This window comes from Tenrec ecaudatus, chromosome 18 (genome assembly GCF_050624435.1).
Source record: "Tenrec ecaudatus isolate mTenEca1 chromosome 18, mTenEca1.hap1, whole genome shotgun sequence".
Taxonomy (NCBI): Eukaryota; Metazoa; Chordata; class Mammalia; order Afrosoricida; family Tenrecidae; genus Tenrec; species Tenrec ecaudatus.
Window position 1 is genome coordinate 21,264,799 of NC_134547.1, and position 24,019 is coordinate 21,288,817.

The 24,019-nt window shown below is 48.1% G+C and overlaps 1 protein-coding gene across 1 annotated transcript in view; it reads left to right on the forward strand.

The window, feature by feature from the left end:
* Positions 1-21,903, forward strand: part of FFAR3 (free fatty acid receptor 3) — a 31,515-nt gene extending 9,612 nt beyond the window's left edge. The window contains exon 2 of the mRNA XM_075536669.1: positions 21,848-21,903. Within this exon, the coding sequence (XP_075392784.1) occupies positions 21,848-21,903 (56 nt within the window). The remainder of the gene's footprint in view (positions 1-21,847) is intronic.
* Positions 21,904-24,019: the final 2,116 nt, after the last annotated feature.

Here is a 24,019-nt window from a genome sequence, read left to right on the forward strand (position 1 = left end):
TATTGAAGTAACTCCTTGTTTGCTTATCCTTTGGGAAAAAAACTAGCTCGCTCGTTATTGGCTGTGAAAGAAAAGCAGGTGGGTTGAAAAAGAGAGGCGCCTGCTCCAGGGAGGGCAGAACTAGCAGACTGGTAAGTGTGGACTGAAGGATACTCTTCTTTCTCCTCAGCGGCGATGAATGGACACGCTCCTGCTGCTACCTGCTGAGCAGCCTGCATCTGCAAGATGAGAATGTGCACGAGGTATCTCGGTACGGTGACTTTGTGTATTTTTCTGGTCTTCGGATGCTTCCTGCCTCATTCCATCTCTTGCCTGGGGGATCTTTCGATATCATGACACACAATTTGCATTTCCTTGCATTCTTACAGTTTAAGAAATGCTGATCACATTGTTCCTTTGCTGCTTTCTTTCACACTGGCTCTTTAATATTCTACTTTGTCCGTCCGTCCGTCCGTCCATCCATCCATCCATCCATCCATCCATCCATCCATCCATCCATCCATCCATCCATCCATTGTGTCAAGCACATTTGTTGCCATCATCATTTTCAAAACATTTTCTTTCTACTTGAGCCCTTGCTATCAGCTCCTCATTTTCCCCTCCCTCATGAACCCTTGATAAGTTTTTAATTGTTATTATTTTTCATGTCTTATACTCACCAATGTCTCCCTTCACCCCCTTGTCTGTTGTCCGTCCCCCAGGGAGGGGATTATATGTAGATCATTATGATCATTTCCCCTTTCTCCCCGCACCTTCCTCTTGCCCAAGAGCAAGTTTAGAGTCTCTTCTGACATCCACGTCAGTTTTTTTTCTTTCTTTCCTGTTTGTTTTTTTTTTTAAATGATCTTTGCTTTCTTCATAAATGATGGTCTTGATTTGGTCCCATTGCATCAGTTCTTCTGTTATTAGTGTTCAATGCAGCAAATATGTGCTTGTGATCTCCTCAAAATCCAGGTGAGATGTGCTCAAGGCCATGTCCTGGCTCTGTGACCTAGTTTTAATTTTCTTCAGCTTGAACCTGAAGTTGGGTAGGATTGATAGTCTGTTCCGCAGCCAGCCTGTCTGGTTTCAGCTGCTTCTATGGAGCTTCTTCATCAGCTCGTCTCACAGATGTAGTCAGTCTGATTTCTGTGTATTCCATCTGGAAAAGTCCATGTACATAGTTGCTATTTGTGTTGTTGAAAAAAGGGCATTTCCTATGAACAAGTCTTGCAAAATTCTATCATGCAATCAGCTTCATTTCTGATCACCAAGATGGTATTTTCCAACTACTGTTCCTCTTCTTCTATTTGTTTATCTTGTTTCTTCTTCTTTGTTTACATCTTTTACACTCCAATCACCAATAATTATCAATGCATCTTGATTACATGTTTGATCGGTTTCAGAATGAACAGTTCTTCAATTTCTTTACTGGCTTTAGTGGTTGGTGCATACATTTGAATTATAGTTGTATTGATCATACTTCCTTGTATTCACACAGTATGCTATCACAGAAAGCATTGTACTTCAAGATAGATCCGGAAATGTCCTTTTTGACAAGGAATGCAACGCCAATCCTCTTGACTCTGTCACTTCCAGCCTAGTAAACTATAAAATTTTCTGATTCAAAATGGCCAATACCAGAGTCCATTACAGCTTACTAATGCCTAGAATGTCGATCTTTATGCATTCCATTTGAACAACTTCCAATTTCCCAAGTTCCAATTATCCATTGATGTGTCTACAGTTGACTTACCTATTTTTGAGTTGTTCCCAATCAGCAAATGAAGGTCCCCAACGCTCGACTCCAGCAGGCTTTACTTTATCCATGGCCTGAGGGTGGGCTCGACTTTGAGAAGGTAGCTCCTTCTCAGTTTTATTTGGAGGGGTTCCATGACAAGGTTCTACTTTCCATGACAATGTTCTACTTCGGTTCATGAGGTTTTCAGTAACTGACAATGTTTGGATGCTATCCATAAGGTTCTCAGTGGCCGATTCCTTTGAACTGGACTTCCTATTCTCTGTAGTCTGTTCTTAGGTCTGGAAGCTCTGTGCTGAAACCTGGTCATCTTGCGTGACCCTACTGGTATTTGAAGTACCAGTGACATAGCCTCCAGCATCACAGCAACACACAAATCCCCCCAGCACAACAAACTAAGAAGGGGTGCTATTTGTGTACTTTGTAAACTGTACATGAATGTTAGCTCTGTGCATAAACACATGCCAATTGTCTCAAAATTATCACCAGCAGTAAAAACTGCTAGAATGAGGACTTTACTGATCCAAGTGGGTCTCTCACACGAGATCATTTACACAGAATTGGCCACCAAACTCTTATTAATTATACAAGGTAAACAGTAAACAACAGGAATGTATGACTCACAGAAACAACAGGAACTATGACTCAAAATATGATACAATCCACACACACACACACACACCCCTTTACTGATTCTAAACCACGTAGCACCCGTTCTCCCTTTCTGTTTGGTCTGCATGAGCACAGGGAGCGTTCTTGACTTCCCATTCTTAACAGCACTAGTCATCATATGTTACAAACCACACAGCCAATCTGGTTGCTCAGCAAGTAATCCAAGCCACTGGGCGCCATGAGGAAGCACGTGGCCGACGTACTGGATACAGGCTTATCAACAACCTGCTATATGCAAAGAACACAGCCTTGCTGGCTGAGAGCCATGAAGATTTGGAGCATTTACCGAGGAAGGTAAAAAAACAACAAAACAAAACAAAAAACTACAGCCTTCAGCATGCATGACACCAGGTCATAAAGAAACAAGAACCCTCACAAATAGACCAATACGCAGTGTCATAACAAATAGGGAGAACGCCGACGTTATCCAAGACTCCATTGCACATACCTACGATGTCTGCAGAAGCAGCAGCGGGGACATCAAACCACATCTTGCATTAGGCAGATGGGATGAAGTAAAGAAATTAAAGAAACCACTTTGAGGACTAAGGTGTGCCTGACCATAGCCATGGTAGAGTCAGTCACCTCATGTGCACGAAGAAGGAAGAATAAAGAAGAATCTAAGTCTTCGGATGATGGAGTGGAGAAAGCGCAGTGACTAGACCATCGATGGCCAGATGAACGAACAACCCTGCTTTAGAAGGAGTATGGCCTTCATGCTCCTCAGAAGGGAAGAGGGCAAGACTGTCTCACGTGTTTAGACTTGTTATGACAGATCGATCTTGGGAGAAGGTCAGTATGCTTGTGTGTTAGTCCGGGTAGACTAGAGAAACACACCCAGGAAGACTCACATGTGAATAAGAAAGAGGTTCATATACAAGAGCAATTGAATATTGAGAAAACATCCCAGCCCAGTCCAGATCAAGTTCACCAGTCCTATATTAGCCCACATGCCTGATGCCAATCTATAAAGTCCTCTTCAGACTCACAAACACATGCAATGACACCAAAAGCAGGAAGATCACAGGTCGGTGGGTGGGAAGTCTTCCTTCACCTCTAAAGGTCCGGCTCCATCAGCATAGCCCCATGTGTCTTGTCAGTAGAACATCTCTCAGGGAGTGAGCAGAGAGAGAGAGGTGTCTCCTGCCTCCAAGGAGGAAATCCAGGAGTTCCCAGAATCCCCAGGAGAAGGCCATGACCACACAGAGGTCTCATTGGCTATGACCTGATTGACAGACTACAGTCCACCCCTTCCCTCTTAATCCTCTCAAGTCACAAATGGACACCAGATTATGTAACTCCCATAAGCTGGTAAGGTAGAAGGTCGGGGAAGACTCCCCACGAGATAACTTTGACACAGAGTGCAATGATGAGCTCACACATAGCAATGGTGGTGAGGCTGACATCACATCGCCAGCTCAGGGCCACAGCCCTGGAGTGTTACTATAGTTCTTCCACTAGCGTAGGGCTCAAGGTCTACAAGAACAAGCTCTCGCCCACAAGGAAGCGCTATAAACCCTCTGAGAGATGGGCTGCTTATATAGAGAACCCCCTTGCAATGAGTTACAGAGCCTGACTTTCCTAAGCTATCCAGTTCATGAGGTGGCTCGTAAACCAACCAGTCCTACGAGGTGGACTGGCAAGACTTTTATGTGGATTGTCAACTAACCAAGCCCTGGCAAGTCACTTCTAAGCACAGTAGGTGGGCTAGTTCCTGGCAAGATTGCAGCTCAGAGAGTCGTCTGAGGAGCAGTTACAAATCCAGGGTCAGCAAGGTCATGTAAGAGAGAACCCACTGTCGCCTCAGGCACAGACGCAACATGCCGGTGATCTCTAGGAAAGGAGAAGTGTCCGGGGAAGGGAAGTAGTACCGCACGTTTTTCTTCCGAATAGTTTTACAATCAGGAGAGTTCTGAGTAATAAGAACTCTCTTGTATTTAAAGACTAAATAACAGAAGATCATGGGCCATGTCGATTCTAGCCAGCTAGCGCCGATGCAGGGCTCAGAGATTCAAGTTGCCTAGAAACTCTCCAGTCGCTGTGGTTGGATGCCCGCGCAGTGCCCATCCCTGGATCTAGGGAGGAGTGAGGAGGTGAAGCCATCCCCTAAACCTCTATGCCTGACAACTGGAAGAGACATGAAGGAGGTGGGGAGGGCATGACTGGAAGAAGGGAAAGAGGAGCAGGGAAGGGCCATCCAGAAACAACTGTGCAGGCAGACACACAGGTGCCAGGTGGCAGATGAGGACCAGCACATGTTTCTGGAACGGCTGTTTCACCAATACAATATAGAAACAGTACCTCCAAAGGCTCCTATCAGGAGGATCACACACAGTCTGAGCCTGTCGGACGAATCTCCTGCCAACCAGTCTCATGGATTCATCTTCTGGGAAGCAAAATGCAATCCGTTTCAGTTCTGCTCGGGAGGTCGCCAGACTTCTCTGCACCGCAAATCCACCACCCTCAAGTCAATCCCAACTTACGGCATTCCGTTAGGCCAGCATAGAACTGCTCCCTAGGGCTTTCCAGACAGTAAGTCTTCCTCCTGGGCCACAGCTGGTGGGTTGAAGCAGCTGCCCTTTCTGTTAGCAGCCAAAGGTTTAACCTTGGGTGTCGACAAAGCTCCTTCGACTGGTTCCCACCCAAACATAAGCAGACAAACAAACAGAAAACCCCAAGCCCACTGGCCTGGAGTCGATTCAGACTCCTAGTGACTCCTTAGGCCAGAGTAGGACTTCCACCTTGGGGTTCTGAGGCTGCAGAAAGTCTCAACTTTTTCTGGAGGAGAAAAGCTAGTGGGTTTGAACTGCTGACCTTGTAGTTAGCAGCCCACTGAGTAACTAATTATGCCACCAGGAGTCTTTGATACTGGTCTTTACACACTCTTAAAAATTATGTTCAATGGTTTTGGTGAGTTCTTTTTCCCCCCCAATCATTTTATTTGCACTCATATAACTCTTATCACAATCCATATATACATCAATTGTGTCAAGCACATCTGTACATTCGTTGCCCTCATCATTCTCAAAACATTTGCTCTCCACTTAAGCCCTTGGCATCAGTTCCTCATTTTCCCCTCCTTCCCCATTTCCCCTCCCTCATGAACCCTAGATAACTTATAAATTATTATTTTGTCATATCTTGCACTGTCTGACGTCTCCCTTCACCCACTTTTCTGTTGCTCATACCCCAGGGAGGTGGTTATACATAGATCCTTGTAATCTGTTCTCCCTTTCCAACCCACCCTCCCTCCACCCTCCTAATATTGCTACTCTCAGCACTGGTCCTGAAGGGTTCATCTGTCCTGGATTCACGGTGTTTCCAGTTACTAACTGTACCAGTGTACATCCTCTGGTCTAGCCAGATTTGTAAGATAGAATTTAGATCATGATAGTGGGGGGAGGGTAGGGAGAGAGGAGGCATTTAGGAACTAGAGGAAAGTTGTATGTTTCATCGTTGCTACACTTCGCCCTGACTGGCTCATCTCCTCCCTGTGACCCTTCCATAAGGGGATGTCCAATTGCCTACAGATGGGCTTTGGGTCTCCACTCCACACTCCCCCTCATTCACAATGATATGCTTTTTTGTTCTTTGATGCCTGATACTTGATCCCTTCGGCACCTCGTGATCACACAGGCTGGTGTGCTTCTTCCATGTGGGCTTTGTTGCTGCTGAGCTAGATGGCCGCTTGTTTACCTTCAAGCCTTTAAGAACCCAGATGCTATATCTTTTGATAGCCGGGCACCATCAGCTTTCTTCACCACATTTGCTTATGCACCCATTTGTCTTCAGTGATCGTATCAGGAAGGTGAGCACACAATGATATGATTTTTTGTTCTTTGATGCCTGATAACTGATCCCTTCGGCACCTCGTGATCACACAGGCTGGTGTGCTTCTTCCATGTGGGCTTTGTTGCTTCTGAGCTAGATGGCCGCTTGTTTATCTTCAAGCCGGTTTCAGTGGGTTCTTGAGAGATGCACTAGGCATCTTTCAGGCACCAACAATGTTGGAAGGAGCCCCCACGGAGGCAGCAGAAATGGAAAATGGTAACATAAAAGAAAAACGCTAAACAAACACAAAGTTTTCCCTGTCGTCCTATAAGTCTTGATTATGAACCTCCTTGAGTGAGGGAGAAGAGGTGCAGCTGTAAGGCCTGTGTTGTGTGTCTGACTGTCATTCTTCCTGTATCACGTGGCTATAAAAGGGAGACCATTGCAACAGCCCGCGAGGCTGTCTGGGAGATAAATCCACGGAGTCATCACAGTTCGTAGGGTTCTTTCCGGTCTTTCAAAGATCCTCCTCATAGACTATCTCTGTGTTAGGCCGGGTTGACCAGAGAAACAAATCCAGAGACACTCATAGATGTATTGAAAGGTTGGAGACGGAGACGCGGAACAGAGATAGAATCTAGCCAGGAATGTAAAGTTGAGAAAGATTTTATTGAGGCAGGGAAAGAACTCCCAGGAGGAAAGGGAGAGCAAAGACAAGGACGGGGGCATCTTGAGCCCCCGGGAGGGTTCCATGACCCAACAAATTCAGTCAGGGAAGTTGTGCCTGGTGCTGGGGCAGTGGGACTTATATAGGGTATGAGCTTAAAGGCATATGGGCCGGTAAGAGGAAAGGAGGTTCTTTGTGCTGTGGTTGCAAGCTTTGGGTTAAGAGATGCTCGATTAGTAAATCATTTTGTACTCAGCAAACTTGCTTCCTGGAACACCAGGGAGAGGGGGCTGTGTTCTGCCCGGGGAGGTGATCTTTGTGAAATGCTGGAGGCAGGTGCTTTGAGGTTCAGCCAGGTCATTTGTCTTCTCGAGAGGCTGGTACAAGGGGCTGCCTTGGTCCGGACCCGGCCCAAACAAGTATAAGAAAGAGCTTTGTATCAAAGCGACTAATTGAATATTAAGAGAACATCCTAGCTCAGTCCAGATCAAGTCCATAAGTCTGATATTAGCCCCAAAGTCCGATACGAGTTCTTAAATCTCCGTTCAGACTCACGCAGCACCGTGCAATGATGCAAAATGCAGGAAGATCACAGGCCAGTGGGTGCAAAATCTTGTGGATCCAGTGGTGGTGGAAGCATCTTCAGGACTCTCGCAGGTCTCTGTGTGGCTCCACCTGGCTTGTCGACAGGAAGTTGAAAGCAGAGAGAGTGTGTGGCCCACCTCCACTGAATAAGAGAGAAGGAAGCCAGCCCCAGAAAGCCATTTATCTTGGTTGCCTTCCAATAAAGCTGTGACTCATTGGCAATTTCCTATGGGAACCATGTTATCACAGAACACCCAACTATCACAATCTCTTTAACTTACCTGCTCCCCAACCCCCCCCCCCCAAATAAATACAAGGGGCAGGTATTCTGCTGTTTGACAGCTCCCATCAGTGAGATGAACCCAAGCTATCCTTTGAGTCAAGAACAATCAATGGATGCCAAGTAAGGCCACATCCTCCCCGAATGCGGGGTGTTAGGCCATCTATGCAGAATGTGCAAACACTCTGAGGATTTAGCTCAACATCTACCTGTGGGCCCAATAAAAGGCACAGGGACATGGAAACTGAGAGAGAGTTGCCAGAACTCTGGCTTTCATCCCAGTGGGAAGAACAGAGAGAGTTTTCCACTCACCCATGACTTCAAGAAAATGATTGGCCAAGAGTGACATACCCCTGAAGTATGGAGGACACAGACCTGAGGCCAGATATTCACTGGGAGAATTAACAAAGTCAGGGCGGCCTGGAGCAGGTAACACTGGGAGTGAGCTGATGTTCTACCAACAATGGGAAAAAAGGACTTGGTTCCTGTGTTAGTCCGGGTAGACTAGAGAAACAAATTCATGGAGACTCATAGGTGTATAAGAAAGAGGTTTATATACAAGAGCAATTCAATATCAAGAAAACATCCCAGCCCAGTCCAGATCAAGTCCATAAATCTGAGATTAGCCCTTATGCCCTGCACCAATCTATAAAGTCCTCTTCAGACTCATGAAACTCATGCAATGATGCCGAATGCAGGAAGATCACAGGCCAGTGGGTGGGAAGTCTTGTTGATTCAGTGACGTTGTAAGCATCTCAGCGTTGGCAGGGTCTCTATGGGTCTCTTCTAGCTGAACTGTGGCTGCACCAGTATAACTCCATCAGGCTGGTTGCTGTAATGTCTCACAGGGAGTGAGCAGAGAGAGAGATTCTCCCGCCTCCAAGGAGGAAAACAACAGTTTCCAGAATTCTCAGGAGAAGGCCATGTCAACACAGAGGCCTCATTGGCTATGACCTGATTGCTAGCCTAGACGTCCCCCCTTCACTCTGAATCCTAAGATTGACAACAGATTACCATGGTTCCTTTGGAATAGATGAGAGTCACTTGCTTCAATGGGGTTTTAGGCTGGATTGTCTACAGAAACAAAACCTGTAACACTCATATGTGGATACGAAAGAACTTTATATCAAGCAGGTGTCCCTCGGTATACTCACAGCTGCAGGCCAATGATGCACAAAGGCCAAGCAGGCAGCAGGGCGATCAGAGCCAACGGGTGCATAGCTACGTGGATTCAAGGTCATTGAGACCATGGCAGGGCACTGGAAGCTCCGAGGTGGGCTCCCAAGGTCAGTGGCCTCTTAGAGGCAGACACGGACTCCTAGCAAGGAGAGAGGGTGCCTAGCAAGAGAGATGCTCCCACTGTGTCTCTAAAAAGGACCACACCCTCAAGGAGGCATCACCAGGCCACCACCTGATTGACAGGTTGGTCTCCACCCTGCCTCCCCACAGGGACCATCAAGTTGACATAAAATCTAACCACTCTAGGAGTCAACTTTTTTCTCTCTTATTTGATATTTGGTATAAATTTATATACATATATTTAAATCATTTTATAGGGGGCTAATACAACTTTTATCACAATCCATACATACATCAATTGTGTCAAGCCTATTTGTACATTTGTTGCCCTCATCATTCTCAAAATATTTACTCTCCACTTAAGCCCTTGGTATCAGTTCCTCATTTTTCCCCTCCCTCAATGAACCTTTGATAATTTAGAAATTATTATTATTTTCTCATGTCTTACACTGTCCAATGTCTGAGAAGTCAACTTTTTATAAATCATTTAATAAATTTTTTAATGATTTTATAAAATGACTTTAATAAATCATTTTATAAATAATCTCACTCAAAAGTCTGTCTAGAGGAGTGAGGCCTTCCCACAGAGAAGATGCCTGGGGGGTGGGGGGAAGGGTAGATGGAATGTGGCCAAGCAGAGGGAAATGCAGAGAAAGACTTCAGCTGGGGAAACACAAGAACCTACAGAAGGTCCCCGTCCCCGCCCAGAAGTCATCCGTACAGGTCACAACTGTGCCAATCTAGCGAGATATTTGGCATCATGGTGCCGGAGAGGAATATTCAAAGCACCACGGATGTTAAAAGGACAAATCTGTCTTGGAAGAAGTATTTCCAGAGTGTCCCTTCGGGGCAGCGATGACCAGTCTTTGGCTCACAAGCTTTGGACGTGTTGTCATGAGACACCAGTCCCTGGAGAAGGACATCGTGCTTGGTAAAGCGAAGGGGCAGTGAGAAAGAGGAAGGGCCTCAAGATGGTTTGACACAGTGGGCCGAAACAATGGGCTCACACATTGGAACCATGGTGAGGATGGCGCAGGACTGGCTAATGTTTCATTCTGTGGGACACAGGGTCACTGTGGGTCAGAACTGACTCGATGACACATAACAACAACAATTCATTGGCTTCTTCTCAAATCTCCTTTCTACAAACAGGATGGGGCTCTAGTTGGCCTGCAGCAGCAGCTGAGTTGGAAAGTACATGAAACAAGACTGAGTAGAAAAAGAGAGATCCATCCAGGTCCCAGTGTCTCCTTTGCAGGCCAGAGTCTAGAGTCCTGTACAACTGGCGAGAGTGAAGCTCTACTTGGAATTTACAACTTGGAGGAATTGGGGGAGAGGAGGGCTGGGGGGGGGGGGCTGGTGCAGAAAAAGGAGGCTTTCTACTTCTGTAAAATAGTTACACTCCAGTTGTCTATAGATGGGCGTTGGATCTCCACTCTGTGTTCCCCCTCATTCACATTGATATGATTTTTTTTGTTCTGGATCTTTGATGCCTGATACCTGATCCTATTGACCCCTCATGATCACACAGATCGGTGTGCTTTTTCCATGTGGGCTTTGTTGCTTCTCAGCTAGATGTCCTTTTGACCCTAGGCACTATATCACTTGATAGCCGGGCACCATCAGTTTTCTTCACCACATTTTCTATGCACTCATTTTATCTTCAGCAATCATGTCATGGAAGGTGAGCATCACAAAATGCCAGATTATTAGAACAAAGTGTTCTTGTCTTGAGAGAGTACTCGAGTAGAGTCCCAATGTCCGTCTGCTACCTTAATAGTAAACCTATAAATATATGTATTTAGATCTATTTCCATATCATTATATATAAATATATTTGCATATGTACATGTCTGTATTTAGACCTCTATAAATGTCCTTTGCCTCCTAGTTATTTCCTCTATTTCCCTTTACTTTCCTCTTGCCCCACTATCAAGTTCAGCCTTAATTCGGGTTTCAGTAATTCCTCTCGGCTCCATTGCCCTTGATCAAGCCCCACCAGGCATCCTTTGCCCTCCTCGCCTTCGATTTTAGATCACTTGTTGTTGTTTCCTTGTCCATGGGTTTGTTGACACTCCCATCCTTTCCCGCACCTCCCCCTCTCCCCTGTGCCCCCTGGAACCATTGGTCGTGTTGTTTTCTCCTTGGGATTGTTTATCCCACCTATCTTATCTAGATAGACATGCAGAGACAAGAATGAACAAAAAAACAATACTGAGCAAAACAAACAAACAAGAAAAAAAACAAAGAAAACAAAACACCACCACCACAAAAACCAATGACAGAAAAAAGAAAAGCCTATAAATTGTTTGTTGACCTTTAGTAGTATTTTCTGGACACCTCTGCTGGGGTCCCACGCCCTGGTCCACCTGTAGACAATTGGACATCCCCTTCCAGAAGGGTCACAGGAAGGGATGAGCCAGTCAGGGTGCAGCGTAGCACCAATAGAACACACAACTTTCCTCTGGTTCTTTAATGCTTCACACACACACACACACACACACACACACACACACACACACACACACCACACACCACACACACACACACATACACACACACACACACACTATCATGATCCCAATTCTACCTTACAAATCTGGCTAGATCAGAGCATGTACACTGGTACAGATAAAAGCTCGAAACACAGGAAACCCAGGACAGATGAACACCTCAGGGCCAATAATGAGAGTACCAATACCAGGAGGAGAAGGGGAAGGTGGATTAGAAAGGGGGAACTGATCACAATGATCTACATATAACCCCCTCCCAGGGGGACAGACAACCGAAAAGTGGGTGAAGGGAGACATTGGTCAGTGTAAGACATGAAAAATTTTTATAAATTATTAAGGGTTCATGAGAAAGGGAGGATGGGGAGGGGGAAAATGAGCTGATACCAAGGGCTCAAGTAGAAAGAAAATGTATTGAAAATGATGATGGTAACATATGTACAACACAATGGATGGATGTATGGATTTTGATAGGAACTGTATGAGCCCCCAATAAAATGATTTAAAAAATAAATTAAAAGGGAGCAACAAGTGATCCAAAATCGGTGGCAAGGAGAGTGTAGGAGGCCAGGTAGGGCATGATCAAGGGCAATGTAACCAAGAGGAATTACTGAAACCCAAGTGAAAGCTGAGCATGATAACGGGACAAGAGGAACGTAAAAGTAAATAGAGGAATGAACTAGGAGGCAAAGGGTATTTTTAGAGGTCTAAATACAGGTATGTACATATGTAAATATATTTATATATGACTATGGAGAAATAGATCTATGTGCATATATTATAGGTTTAGTATTAAGGTAGCAGACAGACATTGGACTTCTACTCAAGTATTCCCTCGATGCAAGAACACTTTTTTCTATTAAACTGACATTCCATGATGCTCACCTTCCTGACAGACACTGAAGACAAATGGGTGCATAAGAAAATGTGGTGAAGAAAGCTGATGGTGTCTGGCTACCAAAAGATATAGCGTCTGGGGTAAACAAGTGGCCATCTAGCTGAGAAGCAACAAAGCCCACATGGAAGAAGCACACCAGCCTGTGTGATCAGGTATCAGGTATCAGGCATCAGGTATCAGGCATCAAAGTATCAGGGATCAGGTATCAGGCATCAAAGAACAAAAATCATATCATTGTGAATGAAGGGGAGTGAGGAGTGAAGACTCGAAACCCATCTGTGAGCAACTGGACACCCCCTTACGGAAGGGTGGCAGGGAGGAGACGTGTCAGTCAGGGTGCAGTGTAGCAATGATGCAACCTTCCTCTAGTTCTTTAATGCTTCCTCCCCTCCACTATCATGATCTTAATTCTACCTTACAAATCTGGCTAAGCAGAGCACGTACCAGGTACAGATAGGAACTGGAAACACAGGGAATCCAGGACCAATAATGAGAGTAGCGATACCAGGAGGGGTAGGGGAAGGTGGGGTAGAAAGGAGGAGCTGATCACAAGGATCTACATATAACCCCCTCCATGGGGGATGAACAATAGAAAAGTGGGTGAAGGGAGATATTTGTCAGTGTAAGACATGACAAAATAATAATAATTTATAAATTATCAAGGGTTCATGAGGGAGGGCAGCTGGGGAGGAAGGGGAAAAATGAGAAGCTGATCCCAAGGGCTCAAGTAGAAAGCAAATGTTTTGAGAATGATGAGGGCAATCTATGTACAAATGTGCTTGACACATGGATGGATGGATGGATTGCGAGGAGAGTTGCACAACCCCCCAATAAAATGATTTTTAAAAGAAAAAAATAAATAAAAAGGAGTTACAATTTGGGAAACTCACAGGACCTGTTCTGCCAGGTTCTCGAGGATCACTAAGAGTGGGGTGTGGCTCGCTGACCATGAGTCTTGGTTTTGAGTTGGAGGCATTTAGGGAGCCCTGGTGCAGGGGTGGGTTGGGTGTTGGGTTGCTATCTCCACCAGCGGCTCCAAGAGAGAAAGATGCAGCTGTCTGCTCCCGTCAAGACGGACAGTCTCAAACCCAAAGGAGCAGTTCTATTCTGTCCTAGAGAATCGTCCGAACAGACGCCATGGCAGTGGGTTTGGTTTGGGGGCTTTGTGGGCACATGATCATGAGGCTACCCTGGACTTTAATGAGCCAGAGTGTGGCAACAAGCCAGGAGACCCACGGACCCACACAAGCGGTGGAAGGCAGGGTGCAAAGAAAGCCGCAGGTCGGTTTTCACTGAGCGCCCACCAAGGCGAACTCGTTCAGCCCAGTGCCCAGAGTTGCTTCACGGTGCCGCTCTGCTCTGTGGCAGACAGCATTTGCATGCCCTCGTGCACAGCTCTGGGCTGCAGTTGCCCACTAAGCCTAGAACAGGCTACCTGTTAGGAAGTGGGTGCTGTCTGAGGGTGAACACATCCCTGAGCCGTCCGTCTACACCCCGGCTCATCCCTGAACTGGCCTGAGAGGGCCTCTACCTGTCCCCCGGGCCTTACAGTCATGCGTACGATGTGGCCACTACAGAAAGAGAAACACACAGCTCCAGAGACACCTTGCCAAGGACCCAATGTGACACGGTGGGCCTCTTTCTGGCCCCACATGGTAACGACGTTTGTGAGACCCAAAGATGAACTCGAGTTACTTTCTGCTCAGTCTGATTGCTCTTTTATTATAAGGATGCCTTTTATTGTGAAAGACACCACTGAGTTAGTTTACTGTGCCAACCTGGCCGATAAACACATGTGGGGTTATTTGAAGGTCAGAGAGATCAATGGCTTAGTGAGCCTCCCTTTTCTAGTTCTCCGGTCTCTTGCTTTGTGATGGTCGGACCAGGGTGCAGTTGCCTTAGCCATTTCCCTGCTTCAGCTGGCAAGGCTCACTTCCTGAAAGACATCCCTGAGGAGAAGCCACATGGACCTACCCCGATGCAGCCCTGGGTGCTGGAGCAGCCGTGTGGAGACCCCTGCCAGTGCTGAGATGCTTATATATTTACTGACTCGGCTTTCCTCCTGAAGTCAGCATCATAGGGTGTGTTTTGTGTGATGGAGGGGACTTTGTGGATTGGTGTCGGACATATGGGTTAATGTTGGACTTGTGGGTTGGGCAGCACTGGGTTGGGATGTTTTCTTGATGTGCACTTACCCTTTATATAAAACTGTCTCTTATACACGAGTTTCGGTGGGTTTGTTTCTCTAATGTACCCAGACTAACACAACCACATTTTTGGTAAGCCCATTTTTGTCATTCCCCCACCCCCACCCCATATACCAGGAACCTTAAAAAGTGGAAGTGGGCTGGGCCTTCCTGACCTTCGGGAGGCCCAACTGCAGGCTTCTGGTGGACCCGCATCTGAACCACTTTCCCACGTTAATTACTTCTCACACATGCACCTTGGGGGGAGGTCTCAGCTGCCCCTCCCTGGATCAGCTGAGCATGTACTCTCCCCGAATCTCTAACACTTAACTCGGAGCCCATCACGTGGGCCCGCGTCCAATTCTGAAATTGCAGGCTGGCAGCACAAAGGAGGGGTTGTGAATTATCAAGTACTGATGCGAAGGTTCACTTCGGGACCCAGCGTGGGCACCCAGGTCCTTCCTGGACTGGACCAGTGGCATGACTTTCAACGTGGTCCTGGCTGCACGGTGGCCTTCGTTATCCACACCTGGGTTTCCAGACTTCCCGGCGAATTCTCTGAGCTACCCGCTATCTTATCCCTAAATCCTAAGTTTGCCAGAGCTGGGCTCAGGGAATAAGCCATGAAGAGCCTTCCCAGAGGCACTGGCCTACCACCATGGTTATGAGCCAAGACTGGCTCCACTTGTCATCATCGTTGCGCGGTTATGGTTGGGTGCCTTTAAGTAGATGATAACCCGTGTTGACCCCGGGCACAACAGAATGGGACACTGCCTGGTCCTGCACCCTCCTCACCATTGTTACCATGCCCGAGTCCACTGTGGAAGCCACGGGGTCCATCCATCTCGTCGAAGGCCTTCCTCTTTTCCTCTGCCCCTCCACGTTACCAAGCATGATGCCCTTCTCCATGGACTGGCCTCTCCTGACAACGTGTCCAAAGTCTGTAAGATGAAGCCTCCCCCATCCTTGCCGCAATGGACACTCTGGACGTACTTCTCCTTAGGAGTCAGGAAAACAAGACTGCAAGCAAACAGCAAACAGACATGGCTTGATGTTCAGTGGACTGGTCAAACCTCAGAAGCTGGACTGTGTCGAGTGTGAGCAGGGATGGGCTCAAAGACTCAACAGCTGGGAGAGCGGTTGTGATACTTGTATTTTACCTTCTGTCCCCTTTGAGTCCTTTTGTTCCCATCTGTGAACAGGGGAGACTGGGGCTCGGTCGCCTGAGCTGAGCCGTGGTGCTTGCCACTTACGTGCACGGTCTTAACCTTCTCCACAAGTTTCCCCTGTGGTGAGCAGTAGGGAACCTAATAAATGCTCAAAAAAGGTTAAAAACAAAGTTAACCCTCTCGTTTGCAATTCGACTCCAATCCGTGGAGTCTCCCAAGGGACAGGGTAGAGTGCTTATGGAAGCCGACTGCACTATCTTTCTCCCAGAGAGCAGGGGGTGGGGTCCAGTCATTCAGCAAACACTTCCCTGGGACGCTCCCATCTCCCAGCACGCTCGGGCAAGTCGTGGGCCTGATGATTCATAGCAGCAGGACAGATCATAGATAAACAGGGACGGAGCACAGTGTCCACGGCTAGACTGATGCTCAGAGAGATAACACAGACAGGAAAAGCAGCGTCATAGGCAGAGAGTAAGTTCAGTCGGAGACGGCCTTTCTGAGGAAGTGGTGTTCGAGCAGCAAGAAAGAGGAGGCAGGGACGGTCAGGAGGGAGGGACATTCCTATCAGAGGGACAACGTGCCCTGAGATGGGCCGTGGTGTGCCAGAGAGGGCTGGGAGACCCATTCATTCCTGGGAATGAAGACGGGGCAGTTGTGAGAGGCTAGAGCTCTAACTGATCCGTCCTGGAAGAAGTACAGCCCAAGTGCTCCTTAGACGCAAGGATGGGAAGGCTTCATCTTATCTACTGTGGACATGTTCTTAGGAGAGATCAGGCCCTGGAGACGGACAAAATGTGTGGTCAAGTAGAGGGCCAGCGAAAGGTAGGAAGGCCCTGGATGAGATGGACTGACTCAGTGGCTGTAACAACGGGCTCCGGCACAGGGACAGCTGTGAGGATGGAGCGAGATGATGCGGTGTTTCATTCTGCTGTGCCTAAGGTCCCTATGGATCAGAAATGATTCAATGACACCCAACAACAAGCACAGACCTTGCTAGGCCTTGCGGGTCATAACCGGGATATAGAATGAAACCCCAAGAACAACGAGGAGTCGCTGCAAGACAGAGAAGTGTCGTGGAATCTCCTTAATATTTCTAAAAGATCCTTCTAGGTGCTGGGTCAAGACTCGACTGGCTGACGGGATCCCCACGGGCTGCCAATTGCAGTTGTCTCTGGGACGGGGATCTGAGGTGGAGGGGTGGAAGGGAGACTTCCTTTCCCCATGTGCCCTTACAGACTGGTAACAATTATCTTCGGAGTGTGTATGCATAGTGTAAAAATGGTGTGGCCAGGCCTCAGGCCTCCTCCAACTTCACAAGTGGGAGAGAGAATCGTCATCCACGTCAGCTCAGGGATGATTCCCAACCGTGTTATCCGCTCTGACACCGGTTGTCCTCCCAAAGAACTTTCCATTTCTACGCTGGGTTTGGTATTTCATTGCCCTCGCCACACAGAACTCGCAGATAATACTCAGAATTAGGTCTTTTTTAAAACTTTTTTTTTTTTAAGGGCAGTACCAGGTTACAAATCAGGATCAGGACAGACTCTAGATACAGTTCTTCAATAAGGGCAGCTGTTCCCACATGAAGACCATTCTCTGGTCCTCAGCACGTTGGGCCTTTGGAGCTGGCAGGATCTTCTCAGGTAAGTGACAAAGCTCTTGAGCTGCCCAGGGCTACCTCATTCTGCAAGTGAGTGTCTCAGGTCAAAGGCACTCAAGTTTTCTTGCACACTGAGTTAGCATACCCATGGTAACAGCCATCTTGATTCTGACACATTGTGACCCTCTCTGGAGCTTCTGAGACTTTGAGCTTGGAACTGTGAGGCGAGCAGATGTGACGGGTGTGTTGAGTCCCTAACTTGGTGTTCGGAGACCAGTAGTGATCCCCTAGCAACGCTGGGACTTCTCATCAGCCACTAGAAACGTGCAAGTCAAACCTACAAAGGAACGCCACCTCGCGTCTATGAGAACAGACATGGCAAAACGCAAGGCAAAGAAAGAGAAACAACAGCTGTTCGCAAGACTGGAGAAACTGGACTCCGCATTCCCTGCAGGTGGGAACGTAAACTAGTACAGTCTTTCTGGAAGGCAGCCTGGCAGTTCCTCAGAAAGTTGGACAGGACTCAGAAATCTCCCTGCGAGGTGGACACCCCAAAGAAGTGAGGGCAGGTGGCTATCAGAAAGAACAGCCTCTGGGGGGTTTAAAGGGCTGTTTTCAAACAAGCAGCTGTCTAAGTGAGGCATCAACACATGGAAGAAGCATGCCAGCCTGTGTGATCCCAGGATTATAAATAACAGAATCCAAATCTGAAGGAGGGAACGGTGTTAGAGTTTGGATTGTGAGCACCGCACCTGGTTGGCAGAAGGACAGTGGGAGCCCAAGATCCATTTTCAGGGTCCACCCCTGGATGAAGCTTCTGGTGGATCCCCTGTGATCATAGTTGACGGATGTGAACAGTTCTGATGTCAGACAGATAGCATTGTAAAGATTATGGCACACGTGGTTAGGCCAATATGTAACATCTTATCATTTGATCTCCCTTTTGACCCATCTTAAAGCTGTTTTGGTTAAAAAAAATTTTTTTTAAGTGAAGGGGAAAGACACATTGATTAAGGCCCTGGCGAATCCCCTTGGGCCATGGACCATGCCTTGCTAGCATGCAAAATGCATTGGAAACTGGACCGCTGCAGAGGCAGTTGGGTTAAAATTTAGCTCCCTGTCTGTCATCGGATCTCCCTTATAATCTAAATTTGTTATAGCTTTTAATATTTTCTGCTTCCTTTTTGAGTGAGTTTTTTTTTAATCTGTTTCATTTGGTTGTTCTTGTTATTTTAAAAAACCTTTTTCTGTATCTGAAACCCAGACTAGCTAAACCTATAGAGCTAGTTACCAGATTAATTGCTCCTTGGGGGTGTGTGGGGGGATGGCAGGGGAGGTTGGGGGAAATCGGAAGCGAATAACGATGAGCACAGAATGAAGACAATGTTCTCCAAGTGCGCGTGCTGACGATTGTACAACTCTTCCTGATGCGACTGAACTGTTGAATGGTAGGATATGTGAGTCAAGCTAAATTTAATTCAACAACTTTTACTAGATCATGCCAATCAAACCGTTGGGGGAAAAAGTAAAATTAAAAAGAAGTGAGGGCAGAAAAACACATGGACACCTGGTCACGGACGTTCACCGCGACGCTTTTCACAAAGGCCCAGGGGAACCCTCGCAACACCTGACTTCTGACGAATGAATGAACGAACTAGAGTCTGCAGATGCACCAATGGATTCTACGAGCCATACGCAGAAATGAAGCGTTGGTACTTGATGAACCTTGAACACATCATGCTAGGCAAAAGAAGCAGTCCCCAAAAGAACAGCTACTGTGTGATCTCACGTCTCTGAAAGAAGCAGGGACGTAGAAATCCAGGCTAATTAGTGATTACCAGGGGCGGGAGGGAGGGGGAAAGGGGGGAAATGTTTGCTTGGAGGGCCCTGAGTCTGTGCTGATGGTGGTCAAAGGATTGGGACAAAGATGCCACGAGTGGTTTCACAACTCAAAGAATGTAGTTTGCATCCGTCAACTCTACATGTAAAAATGGTTGAGGTGGCACAGGCTTTGCTATCGACATCGTCACCACGGAGACTGATCGGAGAGAGCGAGAGGGCGGAATGAAACTGCTAAGCTGAGTAAGAAGCCCAGCGAAAGAGCAACGGACATGCTGAGGAACCAAACCCAGCTCCACGGCCAGCTCCCTAGTTCTCCTGCTTCCCCCGTAAGGGCAGCTACATCATGGCGTCAGGAGTTTAATGTCCCTTGTGTGACCCTCACTGTACCTCTTGGGGTGGATGCTGGAGAGGGCAGTGTGGGTGGCAGTGGTCAAGCTATCTGCAGGATTGGGAACCAGAGGGTGGTGCTTGCGTTCTGATTGGCTGCAGCAGCTTCGACAGGACACATGGAAGACCAGGGGAGAAGGGTACCATCAACAGGCGAGGGAATCCACCTGACCTCTGCAAGTTTGAACGGCCTTGACCCACCTTCTGCGCCGACTCACGTTGGCCTCCTTTCTGGTGTGGTTGCTCTTGTTGACTCAGGGATGGGGTTCCCTCTGCAGCTCTTGTATTTCCTTTCTCAGAACCCTTTTACGTTGAAGCTGGCTCCTTCGAATACCCCTTGGCAGACCATGCCTTTCCCGACAGCCCTATCTTTCAACAAGATGTCCCTGCTGGCCCCTCTCTAACTTCTCTTGTTCTCCTTCCTTCGCGGGCGGGATCATTTTCAATGACCTGGTTCGTTCACTTATTCACTGAACTCTCTGACTTGTTCATGTCCCTAATGCCCAGGGCAGTGTCTTACTCAAAGCAAGAACTCGAAGCATTTCATGAATGGGGGGAGTAGAGTGATTGTGAGTGGTGTGGTGTTACGGAGACAAACCTCGCCTGGAGAAATGATTGATAACCCGTCTGCATTGGACTTGGTATCTTGCACTGCCCATTCGTGTGGCTGTGAGGTCAAAAGGGGGTATGAGGTCAACAGTGTTGAGGTCACGTGGGTGTGAGATACAGAACTCTTATACTTCTGCAGGCCAGCTTAGTCCGAATTCCCCCTTCTACTCTAGTGACCCCAGGGGCGTCATTAAAGATGATGACTTCAACCTAGACTGGGGTGACAGAATGGAGAGAAGGGGACCCCCAAGACAGGAATTCTGATCTCAGTGGAAGGTCAGCCATCTCCGCTTGAATCATCAGCTAGCAAGATTTTATGGGCACATCCAACTTGCATCTTTTCATTCTATCAGCCCACTACGGGCAAGGAGCTGTTCGTTTTTTGTTTCCTACGGGAACTAACCACTGTTTCCAAAAGAGCCTCAGCCCTAACAGATAAGACCAACACTCTCAACCCTAATACCTAAGAAGGGCTGAGACTGCACAGGGGGCAGGAAGAGACCTATTGAGAGACTCCAGAGGATCTTGGAAGTTACCCAGACACCTCTAGAAGACAGGATTTTTTTTTTTCTGGCTGGCCAACCAACTCGACATGGTTGGAGACGGGGATGAGGTAAAGAGAACCTTCCCAGAATTTAGGATTATGAGACCAGCCCTCTCTGGAACGATTTGCCTTTAAAGTGAGTGTTTGTTGTTTAATCCAATATGGATAGTAACATGTCACATGCTAATTTGGTAGAGGCTAAAAGATGCTGCCTTCTTTTCATGGGCATCAAGCACCCGAAACAACTTCCCAATGTAGACAGACCACTTGAATAACAAAGGGAAGACGTGGGACCAGTGAGTAAAAGGCTATGAGAGGAGAGATTCTTTCTGGGTGCAGCACTTGGCTGAGGGTCCCTCCTCCTGCTTGGTCAAGAGGAGAGAAGGGGAGTCTCCGATGGTAGAGTAGCCAGCATCGCACCAGTGATTAGATCCACACATTCCCGGAGAGAGGCAAAGGCATTCCCTGTATCTCCCTATCTTTCTGTATCTGCTTCAAAGTCAGCCCGAGAGAGGATGGAGTCTGGAGGTTGGTGGGACACTCACGGTGAGACGAGAGGATGTGCCGGCAGGGCACAGCTCCCAGAGGGAAGGAGCGAATCGGAGAGGCAGGTCCAGACCCTAGCTTCTCTGGCTTCCCTCTGGGCTTCTGGGAGGTTTTCGGATCCTTTGCCCCACGGTCATGCTCATCAGTACGGACCTGATGGGCCAGGGGAAGTCAAGAAATTCTTAAAATAGTAGTCCGCTTCAGCTGGAGCTTCCTCGAAAGAACAGGACATGAACTCAGCCAGGGGCCTTGAGAGGAAAGATGGGGGAGGAGCAGCCAAAGAAAGAGGAGAGGGAGCAGGTGCTGATGCACGCACAGCACCGGCTTTGGGAGAGTTGCCCGTGGGAAGGAAACCCCAGAGGGTACTGGTAACGCCAAAGTAGGAAGAAGCCAGAAAGGACCGTTGTGATTTGGATTCTGAGAGAGAGAGAGAGAGAGAGAGAGAGAGAGAGAGAGAGAGAGAGAGAGAGCAACTGTTGGGACAGAGTTTTGTGGGAGTCAAGCTGTCTTGGAAGAGGCTCACCTGTTGACCTTCCTCTTTTAGACGACGCAACGCTTCCAGGTATAAAACCGGCGGAGGAGAAGGTGGTGATCCAGTGAGCCAAGGTGTCCCCCTGCTTCGGAGACCTGACATATTGAAAAGCCACCATCAGCCTCCAGGAAAAGGCAAGACACCCCATTTGCTTATCCTCCTGGGGGGACGCTTCTGGGACGACAACCTCAGGAAGGGCTAGGATAGAAGGAATATGCGTAGATATGCTTTTCTAGGAAAGGGGAGGATTACGGGATTTACTGCCCAAGAAGGAGAGTAAACGCGGGCCAAGAAGTGAGAACGGGACCATGATAAGTCTGTGGAGACACGGCGCGACCCGTGGGGGCCTTCCGAGAGCTGAGCGAGCGCGTGAGCATCCCAAAAGCTGGTGCAGCGCCAACAAGGCAGGGAGTCCCCCTGGTCGTCCGCCTCTGAGACTGTCCAGCGTGGGAATGAGCTAGGCAGATGGTCCCCCGTAAGTACAGGAATAGGGGAAGGGTTCAAGTGTTATTTTCAGGGTCGCGTTCTGATACATTCGAGGAAATCTAGGCCAACTCTGGATTTTCACGAAGCTCGGGCTCCTAGGCGCTTTCCCAGGGGAGAGAAAGAGTGACGTTACAGGCGGTATATTGTGTGGGAGCTAGCACAGTCTTGGCGAAACCATCTGCTCTCTGTTGTGCAAAGGGAAAGGATATCAGAGGGTGCTGAAGGGTGATGGGAGACGTCGGACAGGGCAAGATATGACAAAATAATAATTTATAAATTATCAAGGGTTCATGAGGGAGGGGGGAGCGGGGAGGGAGGAGAAAAAGGAGGAGCTAGTGCCAGAGGCTTAGATGAAGAGCAAATGTTTTGAGAATGATGAGGGCAACGAATGTACAAATGTGCTTGACACAATTGATGTATGGGTGGATTGTGATAAGAGTTGTATGAGCCCCTAATAAAATGATTTTTTTTTAAAGAAAGAGGGTGCTGACACTTCCAAAACAAAATTTACAGACACTGAGTCGATTCCGACTCATAAGATTGGATAGGACAGAGTAGAACTGCCCAGGCCCCTGGTGGGTTTCCGCGTCCATCTGTCTGGGAGTAGAAAGCCTCGTTTTCCTCCCACAGAAGGGCTGGTGCTGTCCCACTGCTGGCTGTCGGTTGGCAGCCTACTGTGGCCCGCACTCCCCCCGAGGGCCGGAGAGGTTACAACGTCACACCAATGACCAGAAGAAAGGTTGGGATTTCCATCCAGGTGCCCAGACCTTACCCAAACCTTCAACTTTTCCTTGAAAAGTGCAACATGGACCCGACTCGGGCTTACCTACTTTTCCCTCAGGCTTAACCACCCCCCACACTCAGAGATGAAGATCTTGGGGGGCGGGGAGTGGGGGAGAAGGAAAAGCATGAGTGGAAATGCCAGGGCAGGTTAAGGAAGTAGAGTTTGGCCTCGGGGCCACTGAGACCAGTTCCATGCAGTGACTGTCCGTGATAAAGCAGTGGCCTCCTATGCCTCCGTTCGCCTGTCCATTTAGTTGTCCACAGATGTTCATGAAGCGCCTACTATGTGCCTGGCACAATTCTAGGCACTACGGACACCATAGGGAGCCCTGGTGGCCTAGTGGGTTACGCGTTGGGTGGCTGCAAGGTCAACAGTCCAAAACGGTCAGCCGCTCGCAGGGACACAGATAAGGCTTTCTCGTCCTGTCCGGAGTTACAGCTTCGGCAGCACCGCCCCCCCCCACCCACCCCCCTGCCACCGAGGCTGTCCTGCCCTGTCCCAGGGAGCGCCCCCTGAGTCAGAATGGTCTCAGCGGCAGTGAGGGCGGGACACCGTGCAGAACCAGTCAGAGGAAGTCACCGTCGACTTGAAGTGCCTTTGCTAGCAAGATCTTGGACAGTTCAGATCTCTTCCTGTGGGAGCTTGCAGGAGATTAAAAAATATCTATGTGGGAGTAATTCCCGCCCCACCCCCCGCAGGGAGGGACTAGGAACTAAGAAGGCAGGGAGAGAGTGGGAGAGAAGGGGTCTGGTAGGCAAAGAAGCCGGCCTGTTGAACATGACACTGGATGCAGAACTAGAGCCCAGTGGGAAGGGTTAGCCATACTCTCTCGGCCACCCACGGAGACAGGTGACACCAAGGCTGGAAATTTGGCCTGCTGGGGGCAAAGCCCACGATCAGAGAAGATCTGACCC